The sequence below is a fragment of the Aulonocara sp. 'chitande type north' Nkhata Bay genome, linkage group LG23 (genome assembly GCF_057382095.1).
Source record: "Aulonocara sp. 'chitande type north' Nkhata Bay isolate Kocher_YH1m ecotype deep benthic linkage group LG23, A_spYH_male_GT1.1, whole genome shotgun sequence".
NCBI lineage: Eukaryota > Metazoa > Chordata > Actinopteri > Cichliformes > Cichlidae > Aulonocara > Aulonocara sp. 'chitande type north' Nkhata Bay.
This window is the reverse complement of record NC_141365.1, coordinates 42,842,774-42,858,868: the sequence shown is the minus strand read 5'-3', so window position 1 is coordinate 42,858,868 and position 16,095 is coordinate 42,842,774. Positions and strand designations below refer to the sequence as shown.

Sequence of the window (16,095 nt, the reverse complement as noted above, 5' to 3'; positions counted from 1 at the left end):
ACATAACCAGAAAAATGTATGTATAATATGTTGTTACTTACCTAATACACACAAACGCACACTTGGTAAAGCTCCCACATTTATTCCATCTTCACTGGTAACCACTGGTCTGTATCGTCCTGACTTGTCTTTGGTGAGTTGTGTCAGCTTTAGTGATCCAGTTGAATCAACAGCATCATTTTTCCCTGTGATCACCAGTTTCTGTCTGCGATAAAAGATTACACTTGTGTCCTTGAGCCATTTCAGGTTATCTGATTCCTTCAACTCATATCTAAGTGGCACAGTTAAGCTTGATCCTGTTGCAGCGTACACACAATCATCCTGAGAGCCTGAAAGACAAAGAAATAAAGAGGAATTTCATGACAAATTAAGAACAGTCATGCTAGAAAAGCTCTCAACAGCCACGTGTCAGTTCATCAAATCTGAAGGAAATTATTATTTTTAATTATTACATGTTTTATCTTTAAAACAGTGAATGAAAACCTGGTGTCAAGACAAGACAAATATGCAAAAAACATTTTTCAGTTGCTGAACTACGGCCCACAGGCAATGCTGCGGTGGTATACACACCACCACAGGAATCCAGACGCCACTTGGATCAGCTTCAGAATAAAACAACAGGAGTTGAAATGTATTTCATTTGGAGATGAGTGAAATAAAAATGGACAGGTGATAGCACATGATACTTACTGGGCGTGAAGCAGTTTTGTATAACAGGGTCACTGATGGCAAAGCTGATGGGGTTAGAAACACGGCAAACCACAGGGGTGTTTACCACATCTACAGCTCTTTTTATTAGGATCTCCCCTGTTTCCTCCAGCTGTGTCTCCGCACTAGTCCATTCAAATCTCACAGTGTTGTCTTTCTGTGGAAGAAAATATGGACAACAGTCTTTTCCATCTCTTTCCCTCACACTCTGCTTTTCCTTTCTTTTTCATGCTTTTTATAATCTGTGTAAATATTGTCACTTCTTCCCCTCATTACAAAAAGAAAGAAATGCAGTTTGACAACCAAAATTCATAACCACATCTAAGTGCTTTCATCAGCACCAGAGTTAAATCTCTACCAGGATAAGGAAGTCTCTATAAACAGATGTTTAGAGGACTTTGAGTCCATTTCAAATGCTCCAATTATCAAGGCGAGTAAAAGAGAGTGGTTCCTCTCAGAAGCACAAACTCAGCTAAAACATTAAACAGAGATCAGTCACTGACTGGTGAATCTAAATGTGCTTTAAAAGCTAGCTACCTCGTGTCCAGACTTGTGGCACAGAGTAAAAAGTCTTTCACTAAAGCGGAGGAGTTGATTTTGCCTGCCGCTGTACATATGTGCCATGAGATGATCGGAGAGGCTGCTGCAAAGAAGCTACTGACCATCCCACTCAAACAACAATGTGAGCCACCATTTAGCGGACATGGCCTTAGACATACAGCATCAGCTTCTGGAAAGAATAAAAAGTAGTCCATTTTTCTCTTTGCAACTAGAGGAGCCCGCTGATGTCACGAATGGTGCATTGCTGCTGGTGTTTGTTATCACTGGGACAGCAGTTTGCATGTTGCTACCAACTCGAGCCACGGCTCAGGAATGTTTCACTGAGAACGACCTGGACTGGCAGAACTGTGTTGGGGTGTACAGTAATGGTGCAGCTTCAAGGACTTGCAGGCACCACAGCTTCATTAGGCAGATTCTTGACCGTGCACCAGAAGCTAAACGGACCCACTGTTTTCTCCACTGTGAAAGCCCTGCAGCAGCAGCAACAGAGATGTCACCAGAGTTCCACGAGGTGATGGATGTAAGTGTGAAAACTCTCAATTTCACTAAAAATAATGCTGTGAACTCCAGATGTTTTGCCAAGCTTTGTGAGGACATGGAAGCAGATCATGTCCAGCTGCTCTACCGCAGTGAGGTGAGATGGCTTTCAAGAGGACTGGTCCTCAAGCATTTGTTTGAACTAAGGAATGAGGTCTTTTCCTACGCAGAGAAAATCTCCTCTTGCACATTATTATGCCAATTCAAAGCTTTCCTACCTCTGTGACATTTTTTCACTGCTGAACCAGCTGAACATCTCACTTCAAGGGAGAAACAGCAGCATGTCGTTTGTTACAGACAAAGTTGAAGCTTTCAAGAGTAAACTTGCTTTGTGGACTAAGAGGGCCCAGGAAAAGAGGATGGACATTAGGGCTGAACGATATATCGCATTTGCGATAATATCGCGACATGATCAAGTGCAATTTTCTAACCGCAAAGGCTGCGATTATACTGCGATTATATTATACAATTCATGGGCTGCATCCTCCTGAGGCCGCATTTGTAGACCGATTACGTCACAGCGACGCGCCGAAGGCTGTCCAAATTACTACCATATCCCAGAATTCATAGCGCGGCCCAGCCAAACTCCAGTTTCCAGCAATGGCGGCCGCTACTAAGTTTTAAAATTACTCATACTAATCTTTCTGGGTCACAAAATAAACTTTTAACATATTTTCAGGCGAGAAAGTAGTTGTGTAAACATCAAATATCTGCTCGGTTTATCAAGATATCCCATATTTGCAAAAGTGCTTCGACGTTTTCAGAGGCGTCTGCTACCCACCAGCTCGACAGCTAGCCGGGAGCTCGAGGGTTACTGATGCGGCCGAGAACGGCACAACTCCCGGCACATCATTTTCAGATCACCGCGGAGTTTCGCTGCTCGGGTTAAACGTAATATATAAGTCACTTAGACAACCTAAAAATGTTATTGTTGGGCTTTTTTCAGTGTTTTGTTTGTTCGTGAGTAAATCGGTTTGGCTGAGATTAAAGTTATTAGATTAGATAAAATAAAACTTTATTAATCCCCCGGGTGGGTTCCTCCTTGGTTTTCACACAGCTGACTAAACGTCAAACAGAAAACTTATTAAACAGAAGTATGAGACGGTCGAGAATTTACGCCAGTGTCTGGTTATATTTTAGATAGCAAGAAGCAGACGGCCGAGTTTATTAAACTCCACCGAGACAGCGGTGACGCTAATCAGAACTAGCCTTCTGATTCAGAAGGCTAGACCGTCCAATTTCATGCCTTTAAATTTTAAAGGCGTGTTTGTGTGTGTGTTTATACAATTGCTATTATGTTTGCACTTTATGTGTAATGTTACTGACTGCAGAGATCAGTAAGATGTGTGTATTTTTTATTTATTAGTTTTATTTATTTAATATTATCTTTTAATTGAATGACTGTCTAGTAGTTCACAGATGTCGAAAAACTGAGTGTGGTAAAGCCACTGATTTTTTTTATGTATATTTCTGCAATCTGCACATTGTACTGACTTTCATTTTAATGTTTACACCAGGGTTCCTTCTCAGCACTTTATGCTCAGATGTTTGTAAGCTAAAAATAAACTATTGTGTATGTTCAAATATACTGTTGTGATTGAAGAAGTTAAATAAAAATGTCAGTCATCAATTCATGCATCACCTCATGTCATCATAACAGAGGTCTGTCTTCCAGGAAAGAACAGTTTAAAATTAATGTAATATAGTATTGGCCATACTATATGATGTATTGCTTGTCTTTGTTTAATAATACAGAAGACAAAGACCTTAAAAAATAATCGCATATCGCATCGCAATCGCAATATTGGGGCAAAAAAATCGCAATTAGATTATTTTCCATAATCGTTCAGCCCTAATGGACATGTTTCCACTTTTGTCTCACATCTTGGAAAAATCCCCTCAGGTGAAGATTAGTGACTCTGTCTGTCAGCACCTTTCACCACTGACAGAGAAATTTGATGAATGTTTCCCTGAGGATCCCAGAGAAGGACATGTGGATTTTGGACCCATTTCCAGTGGATCCCATTTAAAATGATGTTGCTTTGCCCTCACATCTGGAATCCCAGATTCGGGAACTTTCCACCGACAGCACTTTAAAGTTGCAGTGGGGCAAACTGGGCCGGGGCTCCTTCTGGATTGCTGTCTCAAAGGAGTACCTGTGTCTGGCACTGAGAGCTGTGAAACTCCTTCTCCCATTCACAACTACATATCTGTGTGAATCGGGATTTTCTATTGTGGCCACAACCAAGACCAAAGCCTGAAACAGACTCAGAGCAACACTGGAAGCTACTCTGAGAGGGAGCCTTTCCCCTATTCCACCCAGACTGCATCTGACCGTGTCTCAGAGGCAGGCTCAAGTGTCTCATTAAGAGGTGAGCATAAAAGGGGAGTTGCAGCTTGTTTGTTGTTGCTCATTTGTCTCAAATATAAAGAGTAACTTCTGGTTCTGCCAATGAAAAAAGGTTTACTGCTGAAGCAACTTTCAAATTCACTCACAGATTATCAAGTCAAGTCAAGTCAACTTTATTTGTCAATTCTGCCACATGTACAGGACATACAGAGAATAGAAATTTCGTTACTCTCAAACCCTAGATGAAATAGCAAATGAACATTTAAATATAAGAGAGTGATTAAAAAATGCAAATAAAATAATTAAAAAGTAAAAATTTAAATAAATACAATACAATTTTACGTATAACAAGAAAGCTATGCAATATACAATATACAATATTCAAGTAAGGGTAAATGACATTGAGTGTAAACCAGGCAGAGTAGTGCAAATAAGCAAATAGTGCAAATGGAGATTTAGTAATATACGGTAAGAGATAGTGTAACAACAAAGTCTTATGAGGTAATGGCAGTCCAATGCTCCACAAAGTGACTGGTAACTGGTGCAGGCCAGTGAGTGAGTCAGAGAGAGTGTGTGTGTGTGTGTGTGTGTGTGTGTGTGTGTGTGTGTGTGTGTGTGTGTGTGTGTGTGTGTGTGTGTGACAGAGTTCAGTGAGACCATGGAGGAGAAGAGAGGAGAGGGGGCAGAATCGGGAGGGAGTTTAGCTTCCTGACAGCCTGATGGATGAAGCTGTCCTTCAGTCTGCTGGTCCTGGCCTGGAGACTCCGCAGTCTCCTCCCTGACGGCAGCAGCTTGAAGAAGCTTTGCATTGGGTGCGTGGGATCAGCCGCTATGCAAAGGGCTTTTTTAGTGAGACGGGTGCTATAAATGTCCTGGAGGGAGGGGAGAGAGACACCAATGATCCTCTCTGCAGCCCTCACTATGCGTTGGAGGGTTCTATGACAGGATGCATTGCAGGCTCCAAACCACACAGTGATGCAGCTCGACAGGATGCTCTCGATGGTGCCTCTGTAGAAAGTGTACATGATGGGGGCTGGTGCTCCTGCTCTTCTTAGTTTGCGGAGAAAGAAGAGACGCTGCTGTGATTTCTTGGCCAGTGCTGTGGTGTTGTACGTCCAGGAGAGATCCTGTGTGATGTGCACACCCAAGAACTTGGTGCTGCTCACTCTCTCCACAGACGCTCCCGTCAATGGTCAGAGGAGCATGTTGGGTGTGCATTCTCCTGAAGTCCACAACAATCTCCTTTGTCTTCTCCACATTCAGAGAGAGATTGTTGTCAGCACACCACGTGGTCAGGCGTCTCACCTCACTTCTGTAGCCGGTCTCATCCCTGTTGCTAATGAGACCCACCACCGTTGTGTTGTCCGCAAACTTGATGAAGAGGTTGGAGCTATATGATGGAGTGCAGTCATGGGTCAGCAGAGTGAAGAGGAGGGGGCTCAGCACACATCCCTGCGGGGCCCCCGTGTTTAAAATGATGGTGCTGGATGTATTACTGCCGACCCGTACTGCTTGAGGTCTTCCGGTGAGGAAATCCAACAGCCAGTTGCACAGTGAGGTGTTGAGCCCCAGCTGGACCAGTTTTTGAATGAGCTGTTGGGGGATTATAGTGTTGAATGCTGAACTGAAATCTATGAACAGCATTCGAACATATGAGTCTTTTTTGTCCAGGTGTGTGAGTGCTGAGTGGAGTGGAGTGGAGATGGCATCATCGGTTGAGCGGTTGGGCCGATACGCAAACTGGAAGGGATCCAGGGAGGGGGGCAGGACAGACTTGATATGTTGCATGACTAGTCGTTCGAAGCACTTCATCAGGATGGGAGTAAGTGCAACATGACGATAGTCATTAAAGCAGGAGGGAGATGACTTTTTTGGAACCGGAATGATTGTGGTGGCTTTAAAACATGTGGGGACGACAGCCTGGATGAGTGATATGTTGAAGATGTCTGTGAAGACATCAGTGAGTTCCACTGCACAGTCTCTCAGTACACGAGACTATATTTTCATTTGCACTTTACTTAAATTTTATAACGGTTTATTTATTTATTTCATTAGAAAATTATTTTGAATGTATTTATTTTATCACTACGTTATTTATCCAATTTCTATTTCCCCCTCTTTTCTTATCTCTTTAGCTGTAGTAAAACTCAATTATTAATTATTATGTTTGTGTGTTATTAACCCTGACTTGAGCCTTTCAATTTCTATTTGCAGTTTGATTTGGTGCATGAATCGTTAACCTGTTTGGCATTTTGTTTTTATTGCAGGTTCGCATACACATAATGAATGAATGTCTTTGTGATTATTACATTGCATCATGTCATCATCATGTTTATTTGACAAGATTTTAACTGTTAAAATGAAGTTGATTTGATTTAGTTATTACATATAAATCAAACTAAAAGCAACATCAATTGTTTTCAATACAGTGTTATTATCTGAATGGGCCTCGGGCCACTTTGTAGTGGAAAAGTTGGGCGCCGAGGTAAAAAAGGTTAAGAACCCCTGTTATAGACTATATTTATACGAGATGTGTATACTTACTGCATTTGAATCATTTTAACCACATGTAACACCTGCAAACACGTTTTTTTTGTTTGTTTTGTTTTTTAATACTTTGATTTTGCCATCCCATTTGATTTCCATGCCACCTTAAGAAAATTTCTCTAGATCCACCCTTGTTCAGCAGGTTTCAGCAGAGGAGAAATGAGGCCTTTGTCTACAGATTCTTCAACAGCTTAATTATAAGTAGCTATTTGAGGAACATGAGATATCAATAAAATATTAAATATTGTCCTCACCTGACCAGCATTGCAAGTAAAGCTGACTGAGTCAGAGTCTGTACACGTCATCGTCACGCTGGGCTTCTGCACACGGTCTGAGGTAATAAAATGTAATAAATAACATTATATGAACTTCTGCTAATGATGTATTAATAAAAATAAATACATAAAACTTGCAAAACCAAACTGAACAGTGACTTTATATTAATATCAAACATTTTCTGTTGAGAAAAATGTAAAAATTAAACAGCTTCTGATCCATCAACACACTTGTTATGAAATATATTTGCATATTTACATAACCAGAAAAATGTATGTATAATATGTTGTTACTTACCTAATACACACAAACGCACACTTGGTAAAGCTCCCACATTTATTCCATCTTCACTGGTAACCACTGGTCTGTATCGTCCTGACTTGTCTTTGGTGAGTTGTGTCAGCTTTAGTGATCCAGTTGAATCAACAGCATCATTTTTCCCTGTGATCACCAGTTTCTGTCTGCGATAAAAGATTACACTTGTGTCCTTGAACCATTTCAGGTTATCTGATTCCTTCAACTCATATCTAAGTGGCACAGTTAAGCTTGATCCTGTTGCAGCGTACACACAATCATCCTGAGAGCCTGAAAGACAAAGAAATAAAGAGGAATTTCATGACAAATTAAGAACAGTCATGCTAGAAAAGCTCTCAACAGCCACGTGTCAGTTCATCAAATCTGAAGGAAATTATTATTTTTAATTATTACATGTTTTATCTTTAAAACAGTGAATGAAAACCTGGTGTCAAGACAAGACAAATATGCAAAAAACATTTTTCAGTTGCTGAACTACGGCCCACAGGCAATGCTGCGGTGGTATACACACCACCACAGGAATCCAGACGCCACTTGGATCAGCTTCAGAATAAAACAACAGGAGTTGAAATGTATTTCATTTGGAGATGAGTGAAATAAAAAATGGACAGGTGATAGCACATGATACTTACTGGGCGTGAAGCAGTTTTGTATAACAGGGTCACTGATGGCAAAGCTGATGGGGTTAGAAACACGGCAAACCACAGGGGTGTTTACCACATCTACAGCTCTTTTTATTAGGATCTCCCCTGTTTCCTCCAGCTGTGTCTCCGCACTAGTCCATTCAAATCTCACAGTGTTGTCTTTCTGTGGAAGAAAATATGGACAACAGTCTTTTCCATCTCTTTCCCTCACACTCTGCTTTTCCTTTCTTTTTCATGCTTTTTATAATCTGTGTAAATATTGTCACTTCTTCCCCTCATTACAAAAAGAAAGAAATGCAGTTTGACAACCAAAATTCATAACCACATCTAAGTGCTTTCATCAGCACCAGAGTTAAATCTCTACCAGGATAAGGAAGTCTCTATAAACAGATGTTTAGAGGACTTTGAGTCCATTTCAAATGCTCCAATTATCAAGGCGAGTAAAAGAGAGTGGTTCCTCTCAGAAGCACAAACTCAGCTAAAACATTAAACAGAGATCAGGTTTAAGTAACATATGTGTAGTATGAAGAAACGCCAATCCAAACCTTGTGGATTCAGCAGTTTCTGTGTGAATGTTCTTAGGATCTGATGATTTAGATACTGACTCTGTGTGTCTGAACTCAGAAAATACAACAAAAAATAAAGAATCATGAGTAAAAGTATTGCTGACGATAGAGCTAGTGGTTTCATAGACATTTTAAGCACATTTCAGTGTCTTTATCAGTAAGTGGAGTTGAATCTTCTGGAGGATCAAGATGTCTAAACTTGGACTATTTTATAACCTCCTCATATAAAACAGAACAGCTGCTCACAGCAGCTCAGCGAGGCTGAAATAACGGAGACTTTGTCTCCAAACTCACAATTATTGGTTCAACTCTTTGAAAAATATTCTGACCTGAAACCTGAAATGTAAATGAAACAGACTCATAGTTGTCCTCACCTGACCAGCATTGCAAGTAAAGCTGACTGAGTCAGAGTCTGTACACGTCATCGTCACGCTGGGCTTCTGCACACGGTCTGAGGTAATAAAATGTAATAAATAACATTATATGAACTTCTGCTAATGATGTATTAATAAAAATAAATAAATAAAACTTGCAAAGCAAAACTGAACAGTGACTTTATATTAATATCAAACATTTTCTGTTGACAAAAATGTAAAAATTAAACAGCTTCTGATCCATCAACACACTTGTTATGAAATATATTTGCATATTTACATAACCAGAAAAATGTATGTATAATATGTTGTTACTTACCTAATACACACAAACGCACACTCTGTAAATCTCCCACATTTATTCCCTCTGTGTAAACCTCTGGTCTGTATCGTCCTGACTTGTCTTTGGTGAGTTGTGTCAGCTTTAGTGATCCATTTGAATCAACAACATCATTTTTCCCCATGATCACCTGTTTCCATCTGCGATAAAAAATTACACTTGTGTCCTTGAACCATTTCAGGTTATCTGATTCCTTCAACTCATATCTAAGTGGCACAGTTAAGCTTGATCCTGTTGCAGCGTACACACAATCATCCTGAGAGCCTGAAAGACAAAGAAATAAAGAGGAATTTCATGACAAATTAAGAACAGTCATGCTAGAAAAGCTCTCAACAGCCACGTGTCAGTTCATCAAATCTGAAGGAAATTATTATTTTTAATTATTACATGTTTTATCTTTAAAAAGGTGAATGAAAACCTGGTGTCAAGACAAGACAAATATGCAAAAAACATTTTTCAGTTGCTGAACTACGGCCCACAGGCAATGCTGCGGTGGTATACACACCACCACAGGAATCCAGACGCCACTTGGATCAGCTTCAGAATAAAACAACAGGAGTTGAAATGTATTTCATTCCCAACTCTCTGTGAATGGTACTCATGGCCATTGATCAGTGGTTGTTGACCAGTGGTCATGAGAATTTGCATATTAATTCGTATCAAGATGGCAGCGTGGACGCACACTGCGACTGCTCTCTCTCCTGACAAAACAGTATCCCCGTGTTTTTTTTGCTCTTTTTCTTGTTTTACACAATGTTCATACAGTTGCATGCTTTTTTTTCATAATCAAGAAAAGCAAATCCACGAACTTTTCAATCATGGAAGAGCTACGAATTACACTGAGGAACTGCAGACTGCTTCAGAGGCATCTACCATCAGCAACCCCTGCTACTAGATCTCGCCCATAGTGGAAAAGTCTCAGGCGGTTCGAGAGGAAACAGAAGAGAGGTAAGCGTGGAGGCATCTGGAGTAGGTACGTTTCATATACTTTTCATCAAGTTTGCAGATGACACAACTGTGGCAGGTCACATCAGCAACAGTGATGACACCTACTACAGGAGTGAAGTTATCCATCTGGCCAAGTGGTGCAGCAACAACAACCTCTCCTTGAATGTGGAGAAGACTAAGGAGATCATCATAGACTTCAGGAGAACTCACTCCCTGCACACCCCACTAACCATCAATGGTGCTGCTGTGGAGAGTGTAAGCAGCACCAAGTTCCTGGGTGTGCACATCTCAGAAGATCTCTCCTGGTCAAAAAACACTGCGTCACAGGTCAGCAAAGCCCAACAGCGAGTCTACTTCCTCTGCAAACTGAGGAGAGCAAGAGCCTCAACCCCCATTATGAGCACCTTCTACAGAGGCACAGTTGAGAGTATCGTCACCAGCTGCATCACTGTGTGGTATGGCTCTTGCCGAAGCAAGCGGAGAGGATCATTGGTACTTCTCTTCTCTTCCCTCCCTCCAGAACATCTACTGCACCTGCCTCATCCGGAAAGCCCTCTGCATTACAGGTGACTCCACTCAACCGTCCAACAGCTTCTTCAGTTTTCTGCCATCAGGAAAGAGACTGAAGAGCCTCCAGGCTAGAACGAGCAGACTGAGAGAGAGAGCTTCGCCTGTCAGGCTGTCAGGATGCTGAATTATCTCCCTGCTCTCACACACATGAACTCCAGACCTGCATTCACCTCTCCCCTCTGAACCCCCCCATTCCCCAGACATACAAAACTCTGAACCTCCCCCATCACCTGTTCCCTGACTGCCCCACCCCCACTTGCACATGAACTTGCCCACAATCACTAGGATTGTGTTGGACACCGCTGTTTATATAATTGTGTAGTTTTGAATTGTGGTGTATAAAATATGTTTTAGTGTACACTGAGGGCCATGGGGGCATATATTTACAGTCATTTCAAAATATGACTGTAAATATATGGTCTTTGACAGTAAAGCTGACTTTGACTTGACTTTGACTTTGATTAATGATCAAGGAACTGACCTCACAGCCCATTGTTCATTCAGTGGTGCTAGTTTCAGTTATTGTGCAACTTTACTGCTTATAAGGTTGGTGAAACCTGCAGTAACCATGTCATGGTCCGGGTAAGTGCGGAGTTTTTCCACTCTGCTGGGCTCCGCCTTCAGGCGGAAACTCCAATCAGCCTTCACACCTGACTGCAATCAAGTCACCGGCATTTAAAACCAGCACTCCCAACAGACCTCTGCCAGACCTTCAGCTAACTCGCGTTAGTGCTAGGCCACAAGCTCTTGTGAGATACCGTAACTTTTTTATTTCTACTCACAGTCTTTTCTTTCTGTCATAGTTATCCGCCTGGTCATCTGGCTTCACAAGTTGGAACAATACGCATCTCTGCCTGGATGCAGGTTTTCAGCTATCTAGTTTCACTCCCTTCATCGTGGCACCTCTCTTGCCTGCCAGGACTGTTGGACTCTCTCTGGACCACTACTCACCCGGACCCTTTGGACACTCTCCTCCCTAGTCCCCCTTAGCCTGCAACGCGTAAGCCATTACAATGATAGTTTAATCAACCAGCCGTGATTCACTGGAATTCCACTGACTGTCTATCTCTTCTATTTCCACGTTCACACCATCAGAAGTGGCAGAGGGTTCAGCCTCACACGCCTCACACTCTGGAGAGGACTCACTGTGGTGAGGGGGCGCTGCTCTTGTGGCGACCTGCAGCAGGTGTTTACTGGCGTTTTCTTTTTCTTTTTAACTTTGTTTTAACTCTGTTCTTAACCGTGGTTTTAACTTTTTATGAAGTTTTTTTTGCCGAGATGGAGATCTTCTACACCTTAGTTTTATTGTTGTTGGCGATATTCACCTGGAGTCATTCGCTCTCACTGACAATCACTTATACACGCGAGGAACTACTTGGATTACAGTGGTCCTGTTTGTCTATGTACGACTCTTCTAATGCTCGGACAGATGTGATTCTTGGTGAGGATTTATTTGCCCAGTCAAAGACTAATTTTGGAAAGCCCCGCTGCTTGAGAAAACGCGGAAAGAAAGGCGGCGTGCGTCACCGTGTAAGAAAACTTGGAGGAAGAATCGTGTTCCTCTGCCTTCTATGATTCTGGCCAATGTCCAATCTCCTAGGAACAAAACGGATGAATTACAAGGAAATGTGCTTCATCTACGGGAATACAGGGAGGCTTGTCTGATGGCGCTTACCGAGACGTGGCTGACCGATATGGACAGTGACACTTCACTGCGAATCAGAGCTTTGGGACCCCTGTCAGATTGGATCGGAACTGTGGAGTAACACTCAAATCTCACGGAGGAGGGGTTTGTTTGTATATCAACCAGGGCTGGTGTAATAACTTTACTGTGCGGGAGCGGTTGTGTCTTCCTGACATCGAGCTCCTTTCAGTATCTGTCAGGCCTTTTTACTTACCGAGGGAGTTCCCTCAAATTTTTGTCACTGTTGTTTACATTCATCCTAAAGCTGATGTTAAAGTTGCTGCCGACGCCATTTTTAAAGTGGTACACAATCTGCAGACTCTCTCACCGGATGCTCCTAATTTTATTCTCGGTGATTTTAACAATTGTAATCTTAAGAAATCACTGAACAATTTCTTTCAATATGTCACTTGTCCTACAAGGAATAACAAAACGCTGGATTTGTATTATGGACCAATTAAGGGGGCATATAAGTCTGTGGCCGGACCTGCGCTAGGTTCTTCGGATCACAATGTTATTCACCTCCTCCCTGCTTACAGATCTGTGATTAGGAGGGAGAAGGCCTGTGTGAAGCGGACTAATGTCTGGACAGAAGACCGTTGTGTTGCCCTTCAGGGGTGTTTTGATTGCACTGACTGGTCCGTGTTTCAAGAGAGCACTTCTGATTTGGATGCACTCACCGATGTGGTGTGTAGCTACATCTCTTTTTGCAAAGACTCTGTGGTTCCAGTCAGAGAATTTAAGACTTTCCCTAATAACAAACCGTGGCTCTCTAAAGATATTAAGGATCTGATTCTTAAAAGGAAAATTGCTTTTAACGAGGGAGACGTTCCCACTATGAGAATATTGAGGAAGGACGTGAGGGCTGTAATAAAGATCGCCAAGATGAGGTATAGAAATAAGACTGAGGCAGAACTCAGCAGTAACAACCTCCAAAGAGCTTGGCTTGGTATGAAAACAATGGCAGGGCTACAGACGAAAGGTAAAAGTAATATTACCTTAGAGGGGTTTACCTCTGACAAACATCTGGCAGACAGTCTTAACAGTTTTTACCTTCGTTCTGAGAACTTTGACTGTTCTAGACAGACCAGCACACTGAGGGAAAAGACCATCACTCCCCCATCAATTTGTATTGATGAGAGGGGGCTAATCTCTTTAGACACACTAAAAGCAAGAGTCCTGGACCTGACAACATCTGTGGACAGGTACTGAGAACTTGTGCTGATCAGCTGAGTGGGATTTTTCACTATACCTTCTCACTTTCTTTAGAGCTACAGACAGTACCTAAGATTTGGAAACATGCTGTCATTGTTCCTGTTGCTAAGGGCAGTTCTCCTAAGGCACTGAATGATTTTAGGCCCGTGGCTCTGACTTCTTTAGTGATGAAGACATTTGAGAAGATAATTAAGAAGGAGATTTTAATGCATGTTGAACACCATCTTGACCCCTTCCAGTTCAGGGAGAGGTGTGGAGGATGCTGCTGTCACACTCCTGCTTCTCTTGTATGAGCATCTTGAGGCCCCTCACACCCATGCAAGATTATTATTTGCTGACTTTTCATCTGCATTTAATACAATTCAACCCTTCTTACTTGCTGACAGGCTTTACAATCATTTCAAGCTTGACACTAGTCTGGTCGGCTGGGTGACAGACTTTCTGACTAATAGGTCACAATGCGTGAGGGTGAATCATGTGTTTTCTGATGTGCTCTCCTCCTCTACTGGATCACCCCAGGGTTGCTGCCTCTCTCCCCTTCTGTTCATTCTGTACACAAATGAGTGTCGCAGCAATTTCACAAACAGACACATCCTGAAGTTTGGTGACGACACAGTGATCGTCAGTCTTCTTGTGGGGACGAGTCAGGCCATGGACAGGTTGTAGATGATTTTGCGAATTGGTGTGATGAGTCCTTCCTTTCACTTAATGCGTCAAAAACTAAAGACATGATTATTGATTTTAGGAAGTCCTCTTATAGCTCATCACCCACTATCATTAAAACTGCCGATATTGGGATCGTTGAGAGTTATAAATATCTAGGTGTGGTACTTGACCATAAACTGTGTTTTGAATCTCATGCTGATGCCACTACTAAAAAAGTTCAACAAAGACTGTTCTTTTTAAGGAAAATGAGATCTTTTAATGTCTCATCTCAGATGTTGTCTTTGTTTTATAGAAGTTTTATCAAATCTGTGATGTCATTTTGTATCGCTGCCTGGTTTGGTAACCTGACGGTGAAGAATAAGAATCGGTTCGGACTTCTGGTAAAAACTGCTAGCAAAATTTCAGGGCGCTGGCAAGATGGACTTTTGGCCATTTACAATAGAAATGTGCTTAGAAAGGCTCATTCTATTATTAATTGTGTGAACCATCCACTTCACAGTGAGTTTGAGTTGTTGCCTTCCGGCCGCCGTTTTAAAGTACCTGTGAGGAAGACTAAAAGACTCCAGGTCTCTTTTATCCCTACTGCGTCTTGTCTCCTCAATGGCAAATAACTGTCCTTGGACTTTCTATCACTATTATTGCCATTATTATTTTATATTATTGTTCTGTTTATTTTTATCCTGCTTGTGGGACAATAAAGAAATTGAATTGAATTATAGTGACTCTGTGCACCTACTGCTCCTTCCCCCCCCCTTCCCAGGATCTGTTCATGGACTCTTGTATCTAGTCATAGCACACAGCTGGAGTTTAATGTTTCATAGTCTTAGACTTCACAGTTAACAGTTCATAGGTTTCTTAGTTCACAGTTCATAGCCTACATATTTTCCCTGCATTGTAATTAAAGTAGTCACTGTAAATAAAGCACTGTATTCACATCAGTTTGCCTTCCTTTGTGTCTGCACTTGAGTCCACACACACAGCCTGGTCCTCTCGGTTGTAACAAATCTGAGACTGAAGAACTAACTTGGATGAGTGATGAAACGTTTCTCCCACTGAAAACGCTACGTCCAGATGAACAGAATCAACCTTTTGGAATTTTTCAGTTGCTGAACAACTTTAACAATTTCATTTTCTGTGAAGGAAATCAAAGGACATTAGCAGATACATCTGTCACCTTGTTATGAGGCACAATGTTAATATTTTCATGGAGAATAAGGAAATCTTCATTTTCATGTATCATTCCAACTCCTTGAGTTCATTTGCCGCTCCCATTTCAGCGCCACTACCAAAAAATATCAAAATCAGCCTTTAAATTGACTGTAAAATACAACATTTTCGTGGAGTTTTACCCCCAGTAAAGGACCAGTAAAAACTTTTTGGATGTTTTAGTTCAGTAATTATTGCTAAATTCTAGGTTTTTCTGATGGTAAAATGCATGTCCACCGAGAGCCTCAAAAAGAAAAAAAGAAATATAGAAATAAAACTGCACGATCACTAAATCACATAGAACATCTGGCCAATCACAAGTGGCATCTTAAAGAACGATTTGAAAAGTTAAAATGAACTTTTTCTTTAATAAAGCCTGAGGAATTAATAATGAGATTCATTAAATTGTATTTGTACCTGTGGAGCCGTTGGCTAAGCAGCAGAGCAGAAACACAGCGGTGATAATGGAAGAAGAAGGCATCTTCTTCACTCTTCTCATCACATTCAGGTCCAAACAGTTACTCAGTCCAAATCAGGGATACATGAATATCCATCCCACATAATAGGCCTTCTAATGACGTGAAAAAA

General features: G+C 41.5%; 1 protein-coding gene across 1 annotated transcript in view; it reads right to left on the bottom strand.

The window, feature by feature from the left end:
* LOC147302527 (uncharacterized) overlaps nucleotides 1–16,095 on the bottom strand; it is an 80,924-nt gene extending 64,829 nt beyond the window's left edge. Inside the window, exons 1-8 of the mRNA XM_086283584.1 lie at nucleotides 15,925–16,095; nucleotides 9,198–9,482; nucleotides 8,879–8,955; nucleotides 7,927–8,101; nucleotides 7,277–7,564; nucleotides 6,958–7,034; nucleotides 691–865; nucleotides 42–329 (exon numbers count right to left, since the gene is read on the bottom strand). Coding sequence (XP_086139710.1) covers nucleotides 42–329; nucleotides 691–865; nucleotides 6,958–7,034; nucleotides 7,277–7,564; nucleotides 7,927–8,101; nucleotides 8,879–8,955; nucleotides 9,198–9,482; nucleotides 15,925–16,006 — 1,447 coding nt within the window. The 5' untranslated portion in view covers nucleotides 16,007–16,095. The remainder of the gene's footprint in view (nucleotides 1–41; nucleotides 330–690; nucleotides 866–6,957; nucleotides 7,035–7,276; nucleotides 7,565–7,926; nucleotides 8,102–8,878; nucleotides 8,956–9,197; nucleotides 9,483–15,924) is intronic.